Genomic DNA, 10,662 nt, shown 5'->3' with positions numbered 1-10,662 from the left:
GTCTTTGTGGTTTACTTTTGGGGCATGAAAAGCTGGTTCCTCTAAGCTTCTAATTCTCTCTTTTGATTTTATATTGGAGTGGCCAGATTACTTTTGTCTTCAGGAGTTCCCACTGAAGCCCAAGTCAGATGAGGATCAGATGCTCTCAGGCTTTCTCCTAAGGTCTGGATCCCTCCAGGAAAGATTTTGGCCTCAGGAATTTGGGGGTTGAACTGGCCTGGAAGCCAGGCCCAGGAAAGATGCTGGCCTAGGGCAGCTGGTGGCTGTGCCACACAGAGATGCAAAGGAAAATAGGGGCAGGAAGTGGCCCCCAAGGGCTCCTGGGGACTGCACTCAGGAGCTGGGTTTGTCTGGGAGAGAGAGGCCTGCAGGTTGTAGAGAGGCCTGTGGGTCCCTGGCTCTTCTTTTTTAAATTATTTTTGCCAGCCTGAATTCTCCACTTCTTGGGTTTTACATGAATCCTCATTGGTTGCTGGTGTTTGGTATAGCCCTTAGATTTCTCACATGATTGCTTTTCATCTAACTAATACAGCCCCAATTTGCTAGATTTATTTTTTAAATTATTTATTTATTTTTATTTTATTTTTATTTATTTTTATTTTATTTTATTTATTGTATGGTCTCCATATGTGTAAGTGCACCTGTATCATGCAATGCCTGCAGAGGTCAAAAGAGGGCATCGGATCCCCTGGAACTGGAGTTATGGATGGTTGTTAGCCACCTTGTAGGTGCTGGGAATTGAACCCAGGGCTTCTGTAAGAGCCAGTTCTCTTAACCACTGGGCTATCTCTCTAGTCCCTTGACTCATTTTAATGCAACATTTCTATTTCTTTAGCTATTTTCTGTGAACTTCCAATAGTCCAAGTTTAGTCTCTCTTTCTATATCTCCTATCATATCCTGAAATATCTGCCTTCCTGGGTCCTATGAGAGATCTCCCTACATCCCCAACATCACCCATACCTTGATCATCCAGTCTTCTGGTCACAGTGGCACTTGATCACATTTTCTTCCCAATGTAGATCCACTGTTTGTTCCAAGCAACAGTCAGTAGGATGCCTTCCAAGCCACAATTATTCCCACATGCTGCTCTCATGTCATTTAGAGCTGAAGAGTTCTGGGTTGCTGTTCCAGTGCTCCATGCTCAGCAGACCAGGAACTTGACATTTCCCTCAGTTTTGCTTTGGAGCAGGGAGTAATTTTCAAGCAAATGGCATGGATCTTTCATCCACACTGCACTTCTTAGTTCCTCCTGGCCCTCTGAGTCCTTATGCTACATCAGCAGTAAGTCTCCTTATTCATCTCCTTCCCACTTTAAGGTGGCTTTGAGAAATCACAGCTGTCTTTCCCAAAAGAAGTAAGTTCTGAAGAATCATAAATTAATGTCAAACTAAACCAGTATAGAGAAATTTTTCATATTTAAATGCCTAGCTTTGGGGCACATTCCTATCACACATTAAAAATCTGTGTTTTCCTGCACAGCTAAAATGAAGTAGGGCATGTGAGAGGATTTTTTTTTCCCTTTGAGGAAAAATAAATGTGAGTATGAGTATGTACTCTGAGGAATTATTAGAAGGATTAAACTAGAAAGAATACATGCTTGGTGGATAATAGACACTCAGTAAATGTCAGCGTGTTCTTTTCTCTCTCCTGTCTTCCTTGTTCTTGGACAATATGAAAGCAAATTTCTACATTCTGTCTTTCTAGACTTTTAAGAGGCTGATGTCAAAAAGTAGCATATAAGTAGCATTATAAAGCTTGTGCTTGTAAAGCACAGTCCAATGACAATGTAAAGTCATCTACATGTGCTTTTCTAACTTTTTTTGGTTTATATGTATGTGTGTTTTGCCTGCACAAATGTTACAAACACCCATGTCATGCAATGCCCACAGAGGTCAGAAGAGGGCATCAGATCCTCTAGAACTGGATTATAGAGAGTTATTAGCCACCATGTGGGTGCTGGGAACTGAACCCAGGTCCTCTGCAAGAGCAGCCAGTGCTCTTAACTATAGACCCAGCTCTCCAGCACTTTACAAGTTCTGTCATAGGCCAACTTATGACACTGTCTTCCTTGAACTCTTCCGACTTCTATCTCCTCAGTGCCCAGTCAGGTAGAACTGTCAGCTTTCCCTTCTTCATTCTTACTATTTCCTGTCTGTCTCTCCAACTAGATGTTGAAGTTTCTGAAAGTAGAGAATATTTTTAAAATTTCTTTTCTATTCAAGTCCTTAATAAGTATAGTTGAAGGACTATCATGTAGGCATATGAACATAATCACACCCCTTAGAGCATGTCAGTGTGAACCCTCCAAGCTAAAAGACTTCACTTAGAGGGAAGTAGAATCACAGAGTCAGAATTAGAAGTCCAGCCAGGCGTGATGACACACATGGTAAATGCTAGAACACCTGTCCTGGGGAGATGAGGCAGAGTCAGGGTTCGGTTCCCAGCACCCACATGGCAGCTAACAACCATCTGTGATTCCAGTTCCAGGGGATCCAACACCCTCTTCTGGTCTCCATGGGCATTGCACACATGCAGTTAAAACACTCATGCACATAAAATAAAATTTTTAAAAAAAGTAAAGAAAAACAGGGGCTAGAGAAATGACTCAGCAGTTAAGAGTACCTGCTGCTTTTCCAGAAGACCAGCGTTTGGATCACAGCTCCCATGTTGGGCAGCTCACAGACAACTCTAGTTCCAGAGGATCTGATGACCTTCACAAGCACCTGCACGCACATACGTAGATACACTCACATTGACACGTATGCTCAGACATGCACATACATAAAATATTTTTTAATGTTTAAAAGCAAAGCAAAACAAAGAATTAGAAGTACTCTCAGTAATTATTAAGCAATTATTTCAGATTGTGAATTGTGATTAGTTGTTCGGTGAAACCAATTTAGTGAGTCTTATACAACATTGTTTTGAAATTAAATAGAATAAAAGAAAAAATATATAAAAAGTGAATCTGGGGAGATGACTTGCAGGAAACAGCAGCTGCTTTGAAAGCAGCAGGACCTGAGTTCAAATCCCCAATACCCACATAAAATCTGTATATAGGCGCCTGTGCCTTTAATCCCAGTGTTGATGTGATAGAGATGGGCAGATTCTGGAAGCTCACTGACCAGCTAGCTTAGACAAAAATGGCAATTTTCAGGTCCAGCAAGAGATCCTGTTTCAAAAATAAAGTGGAAATTGGCAGAAGAAGGTACCCAACATCTCCCTCTGGTCTTCACAAACATATATGCATACATCAGACAGACAGACATAAATATAAATACACATTATGTATATATATGAATGGACTGCTTAATGGGCTTGTTATATGACTTTCACCTCAATAAAAAACATCATTGGGGGCTGGAGAGCTGACTCAGTAGTTAAGAGCACTGGCTGCTCCTGCAGAAGACCCAGATTCGGTTTCCAGCACCCACATGGCAGACAACAATCATCCATAATTCCAGTTATAGGGGATTCAACACCCTCTTCTGGCCTCCAAAGGCACTGCACAACATGGGTGTACTTACACATATGCAGGCAAAAAAAAATCCACAAAACTCAGTACATTATTACTCATAAGAATAAAATGATTTTGCAACAATTTTGCCAGTTATATTTGTGTTTCTGTGAACCTTGTCACAATGTAAAAATATACTTCTGATTGTGAGCCAAGATGAAAAATTTTTAAAACCTCTAATCCAATCTTCCCTTTCCCTTGCCCTCCATTGAAGACCTATCGAACTTTTTTAACTTGCTCACCTTCCTAAAGAGTTAAAGGGTACCGTTTGAGGAAAAGGAGAATGTGTTGACGGTGTGAATATGAAGTTATGGTAATGATTAGACCTTAGTGTCAATGGTATGATTTGAAAGCAATGATGAAATCTACAACAGGATGCTAGCACTATGCCCAAGTGAGTGGCATGGAAGGTTGCTAGCACAAGGCCTGAGTGAGCGGGATGGTGGAGGGAGCAGAATGGGCTATATATCTGCATTTGGAAGATGAGGTAGAAGCAATCATTAAGGAATTTTGAGCTGACTTATCCTAGTTCATGGGTCAACTATAAACCCTAAAGAGAGGCCTGGAGAGATGACTCAGTGGTTAAGAACACTGTTCTTGCAGAAGACCTGGGTTCAAGTCCCAGTTCCCACATGGAAGCTAACAACTGTCCATAACTCTAGTTCCAGGGTGTCTGACAGCCTCTTCTGACCTCTGCGGGCACGACACAGGTGCACTTACCTACACGCAGGCAATACATGCATACACACAAAATAAAAATAATAAATATTTTTTTAAAACCCTAAAGAGATAAATTGAGGGGCAGCAGCTGCTTACACTGTTGTGATTTCCCAGAGCCAAAGATATTTCCACCATGGAAAAAGAAAAAAACCTTGAAATTGGTTCCTAATCCTTCCATATTTTCACCGTCCTCTGGCCGTGAGTCTTCAGAAGTCTGTAAAGTAACACTTCTCAAAATTCTGAGGTGCCCAGATTATATCTGTGTGTCACTTAAATAAACATGGGGGAGAATCGGGAAGATTCTGGCAAAGCATAATCAAACTTCCTACCTAATTCTTGTTACTGAGACTGAGGTGACTTGCTAGTGGTTTACAGTCTCAATCCTTGCTCTGTTTCCCATTTTATTTGCTTGTTTGTAAGAAAGATTTCAGTGATTTGTCCTGTGGTAATGTGCTGTCTCTCTTTAACTAGGCAACATGAGGAAGCTGTTGTGTTTTATTTTGTCCTGGACCCCTTCCCTGTGCTTAATGGCAGCTTTAATGCTCAGATGTGGACAGTTTTATGGGCATGTTTAAAACCTTAACTGATTCTCATGTTATGATATGTTTTCTTAAATTGAAAGCTTTTTCTTTCCTTTTTTTTTTTTTAAAGCCCCTTCAGTGCACTCAAGTTTTTTCTAGTATTTTGTTTTGAAACAATGTCCTGCTCTGTGGCCTGGTTGACCCTGAACTCATAATCCTGAGTGATAGGAATGCAGCTTCTGCCACCACACCCAGCTCCAAATGAGAGTTTTGTCCTCAGCTGTGGGCACTTAGATGTCACCAGATGACTTCACACACAAGTCCTCTAATTCAATTTGTCTGGGTCCATTATTGGGATAAAGAATAAAATCAACATATTGAATGCCTACCATGTGCCAAGAATAACCTAGGCTTTGGGAATGGTCTAAGAACGATAGAAATGTGGAGGATGTCAAGAAAATGTATGAATCAGTGTGCATAAAATATTGTCAAAAATGGGCTGGAGAGATGGCTCAGCGCTTAAGAGCTGTGGCTGCTCTTGCAAAAGACCCGGGTTTGATTCCCAGCACCCATATGGAAGCTAACAACCATCCACAACTCCAGTTCCAGGGTATCCAATGCCCCTGGGCATTGCATGACATGGGTGTACTTACATGTATGCAGGCAAAACACTCATACACATAAATTTAAATTTTTTAATTTAAAAAAAATTTAAAGAAGACAGTTTAGATTGTAGTGTCTTTGTAGTAAAGTTTTTAATCAGGAAGTATCATGCGTCCAAATTTCCTTGGGCTGCTGTCGTTGTTGTTGTTGTTGTTGTTGTTGTTTTTGTTGTTGTTACAAGATCTTGCTATATGGCCCAACATGGCCCAGAACTCACTGTGTAGCCCAAGCTAGCCTCAAACTCATGTGCCTACTTCCCCAGACTCCTGAGTGCTGAGTATACAGGTGAGCACCACCATGCCCAATTCAACTTTGTTTTTACTGAGTGTTTTGATTGTTAGAGATCTAAACTAGTGCTATGATTTGAATGTGATGATGTGTATGGACACATCATTCTAAGCTGATGGTACTGTTTTGGGAAGTTGTGGCTTCCTAGAAGATCAGAAGGCTTGGCTGGCAGAGGACGGTCATTGGGGGGTGGGCCTCTGAGGACTATAACCCATTCCCACTTCTGACCTAAGCTCTCTGCTGAGATGTGAGGAACTTCAACCCAAGGCTTATACCGCCATGAACTCCACCATGCCTTTCCCATGTTGGACTGTATCCTCTCAAATCCTGAGCCAAAATAAGTCCTTCCTCCCTTAAGTTGTTTCTGTCAGATAGTTGCTTACAATTGTAAGAAAAGTAATATCACAATATTTTTATGAAAAAGAGTCTCACGATGTACACTCTAAGCTAGCCTCAGCCTCACAAGTACTGGTGTTACAGGTGTATACACCATGCCCCCAGCTCCATACTGCCTTTTATATTTACCTATACAGTGACCTTTACCAATAATCTGTTTATTCCCATAGATTCAAGAGGTTTTTTTTTAATCTGTGTGTATGCATGTGTGTGTATTATGTGTATGTGTGCATGTCTATGTGTATGAGTGAGGGTACACATGCCACAGTGCATGTGTAGAGGTCAGAGGACAAGCTGAAAGAACCAGTTCTCTCCCTCTGCCATGTGGGTCCTAGGGATTGAAGTCAGGCCATCAGGCTTGGCGGCAGCACCTTTACCCTCAAAGCCATCTTGTTAGTCCCTCAGAAGGTTTCTACTGACTGCTTGTTTCCTCACATAGAAACCGCACTGTCCTGTTTCTTTCATGTCTTTTGTAGTCATCTTTTGGAATTCACAGAGGACACTGTTCAGAGACTCTCTTTAATACCAAAATCCACAGATGCTCAATCTCCTTACATAAATTGGGACTGCATTTGCACATAACCTAGAACCTTTAAATTTTCTCTAAATTCTCCCCTAACTTTTAAGTTCTCTTCAAATTACTTATAAAATGCAACATAAGTAGCATATAAATATTTTGTTGTACTATATCTTTTAGGTAATAATGATAAAAAGTCTTCACATGTCTAGTATAGATGAAATTTTTTTTTATATTTTTGAACCATGGTTGGTTGAAGTTGACTGTATAAATGAAGAGTCTGGATGGCCATCTGTGTTTTCATTGAAAACAGGATATTTTGAATAGTACAGTGTGGTACCTCTGGAAATCATATTTTTGTTGCTTTTTGTCTTTTGTTGACTTCTCTGATGTATATAATTTCTGTATTTTTTCTTATATGTGAGCACTGAAGTCTCTGCTCAGTTAGCCAAGTACCCAGCTTATTTCCTTTACAAAATTTCTAGTAGGTTTTCTTAGAAGCCAGCACTGTCACAGAGCCTCAAGGAGAGGCTCCTTTCTCCTCAAAGGAGAAATTAGCACTTCTCAGGACTTCCTGAACATGCACACACAGCATCCTATGCATTTCACATGGATTCAGATTCAAGTATGTTAGAGCCTTTGAAAGTCTCTAATATCGAATTCTCTTTTCTCTTTGTAAGGTTTTTGAGTCACCTATTGTTTTTGTCATTTCCTACTGCTTTAGGCAGCCACCAAGTTAAACAACTCCCATCACATGCTTTTGAAAATGTTCCTAGGAATAACCTCCCCTTCCTTTTTTCCCATATCCCACAACCTCTGAGTTGGGTAAAAATAAATACAGTCTTACGTATATTCCAAGGAACACGAAGAAAGGTGAAATAATGACAACTTTCAGGAAATAAAACTTTGAAGCAGCCCTGGTCCTATTCTGTTCTCCATGGGCTTATCACATTTTACAGAGTGTTGATTTTGTCAAAATTCAAAATTACAGCAAATTAAGTTTACAGTCCCAGAATTGGACAGTTGCTAACTGCATAAAAGAGAATGACTGCTCTGATGAGCCATGTCAAACAATAATAGCAATATGAAAATGAAATCACATACTGTAATCTGTTGACCACAGAAGCAAATAGGAAGATCTAATCTTTCATCTGTTAGCCAAGATATTTAAAGGCTTGTCCAAAAACAAAGCATTGCCACCTTCTGTTGTTTTGACTTGTTTTAAAGAAACAATACTTGCTGGGCGTGGTGGCACATGCCTTTAGTCCCAGGACTTGGGAGGCAGAGGCAGGCGGATGGATCTCTGTGAGTTCAAGACCAGCCTAGTCTACATAGCGAGTTCCAGGACAGCTGGGGCTACAGGGAGACTCTGTCTCAAAAAGACCAAAAAAAAAACCAATACTTTACATTAAAAAAAAATTTAGTGGTTTTAATGTATAATAGTTATATTGTTATTTTAAGCAGTTAACAAGTATAAATTTTATGTTCATATTTATACTTTGGTAAATATAAAAAATTATAACTCATATAAACAGAAGTCCTTTAAGGCACTTAATAATATCTTTGGTTTGTTTTTGTTTTTTATGGAGAGGAAGGAGCCTATGGCCTCATACTCGCTTGGCAAGCGTACCTCCACTGAACTACAGCCCCAGCCACACTTGGTCATATTAAAAGTACAAAAGAGTTCTTATTCTAAAGAGTTTGAGGATCACTATGCTCTATGTTCTGATTAAATGCTCTTCATAATACACTGGGAGCCAGCATGGTGGCATGCACTGGTAATCTCAGTGTTGGGTAGACTGAGGCAGGAGGGTAGTAAACTCAAAGACAGCCTGAGTTACATAGCAAGACCGTCTCAGCTTCTAAAACTGTTTCATCTGCAGAGAGCATCTTAACCTAACCTTTCTTGGTTCTTGAACAGAGCATACCTCATGGGCTTGACGCAAGATTGTTATTTCTGCCTGGGAAGCCCTCCTCCTCTGTCTTCCTCTCAATGCCTACTCTTCACATTTCCACTCAGATATCATTGTGACAAGGAAATTTTCCCTCATCAACCTCTTGCATGTCCCAGCTTGAGTTCCCTAATTTCTCTCATAGCTCCAATCACTTTTTTCTTTCTCATAGCTTCATGTACTTTTCTTTCATAGTACATACACCAGCTTATAATTATGCATTTTTAGATAATTTGATTAGTGTTCACTTCCCCTGTAACCTTAAGCCTCACTAGAACACATTTCTTTTTTAAAAAATTTTATTTATTATTTTTATTTTATGTGTATGCGTGTATTGCCTGCATGTAGGTAAGTGCACCCATGTCATGGAAGACAGAAGAGGCTGTCAGATCCCCTGGGACTGGAGTTATGGACAGTTGTTAGCTGCCATGTGGGTGCTGGGATTCGAACCTGGGTCTTCTGCAAGAACAACCATTGTTCTTAACTGCTGAGCCATCTCTCCAGCCCCAGCAAATTTCTTTTTTGCCTACTGTTTTATCCTCAATACTTTCTATAGTGTTTGGAAAAAATATATATATATAAAATGAATTCTTTTCTAATATTAAAACCATGTGTGAGGCAAGGGAGAGTGCATTTTATTGATTGTTGCATCATCTTAATAGTTTTTCAGATTACTAGCCATGACTTGAGAAATAACTGTTGAAAACTGCTTCTATTATATGGACCTGCACATAAAAAAGGTATCTTAGCAGTATAATCATTCTGAAAGAAACTAGATTGCTTAGTTCACTTACACAGATCCATTTTCCAGAATCTTCTTCCAGCTTATGCTTCTTAGTTTCCGAGCTTTTTTCTATAACAAATGGTTATACTGAGTTTTTCTCTAAAAATATCTTTTTTATTAAATGCAGGAACAGATTGAATTTGTGCTGTCTTATTTCTTTTGGGACTAAGGGTACATTTTCCAACTTCAGAAATTGTTTTGGAGACCACAGAAGTATCAGATTCAGCTAATGTGGTGGCCACCTCAGGACAGTAGTATTTTACTCTACTTTTCTTCCAAGAACATAACTGTTAAAAATGACTGCAGTTATTTATTCTCCAGTTTACAATTTATTACATGAGGGGATCATATTTCATTCTTCCTTCAGTTGAGTAATGGTGTGTGCATGCTTTCCTGCAGTAGGGACAAATGGTTTCTCCCTCGTAGGCTTTAGACTTGGGTCCTGTTTTAATGAAGAGAACTTTGAAATCTGGATGAAGGCAGAGTGTTGCCAAGTGATCTTTCATATAAGATAGCCAGACACTGTTTGCAACATGTGTCACCTTAAAAGTTACAAACTTGGGGCTGGAGAAATGGCTCAGAGGTTAAGAGCATTAGCTGCTCTTGCAGAGGACCCAGGTTCAATTCCCAGCATCCACATGGCAGCTAACAATCATCCCTAACTCCAGTTCCAGGGAATTTGACACCCTTTTCTGACCTCTGTGGGCATTGCATGACATAGGTATACTTACGTAACTGCAGGCAATACATTCATACACATAAAATAACAATAATAAATAAATAATTTTTTTAAAAAATTAAAGAAAGAGTTACAAACTCTATTCAGGTCCATCTAGTAGACTCTAAAAGAGCTTATAGCCTTTAGGGCATTTGGTCTTGATCGTATTGCTGATCTCCAATGGTTTTATTTTACACAGAGACAAATGGATATCAATGCTGCTATTCAAGCCTTGATTGAAACAAATTCTGCCCTGCAGATGGAGGTAATATATTTGGCTTTATTTATATTAGCATTGGCAGTATTAAAGTTAAACAGGGATTTTTGAAAGCCAAACTGTGGCATTATCTCAAAAATTGTATTTAAAACAGAAAATTTGAAACTTTTTTCAACTATAATAAAACAGAAATATACACACAAAGAATATTTGAAACAAAAAGGTAAAACTGTGAAAGAATTGTTTGGAACTTGAGGAAAAAGAGTTCAAGTACTCATATTTCTTTAAATGGAATCTATCATGATTCCCCATCGTATTTAAACTCTATTTGGTATGGAGTTTTAAAAGCATTATACAGTATGCACAAT

At 39.4% G+C, this 10,662-nt stretch overlaps 1 protein-coding gene across 2 annotated transcripts in view; it reads left to right on the top strand.

Annotated features, from left to right (window-relative positions):
* Col24a1 (collagen type XXIV alpha 1 chain) overlaps positions 1 to 10,662 on the top strand; it is a 354,563-nt gene that overhangs the window by 328,016 nt on the left and 15,885 nt on the right. For both annotated transcript variants that reach the window (XM_029560281.1, XM_029560280.1), the window contains one exon: positions 10,277 to 10,342. In XM_029560281.1, coding sequence (XP_029416141.1) covers positions 10,277 to 10,342 — 66 coding nt within the window. The remainder of the gene's footprint in view (positions 1 to 10,276; positions 10,343 to 10,662) is intronic.

This window comes from Nannospalax galili, unplaced genomic scaffold, assembly GCF_000622305.1.
Source record: "Nannospalax galili isolate Female #2095 unplaced genomic scaffold, S.galili_v1.0 scaffold9, whole genome shotgun sequence".
NCBI classification, from domain to species: domain Eukaryota; kingdom Metazoa; phylum Chordata; class Mammalia; order Rodentia; family Spalacidae; genus Nannospalax; species Nannospalax galili.
This window is presented reverse-complemented; position numbering and strand designations above follow the sequence as displayed.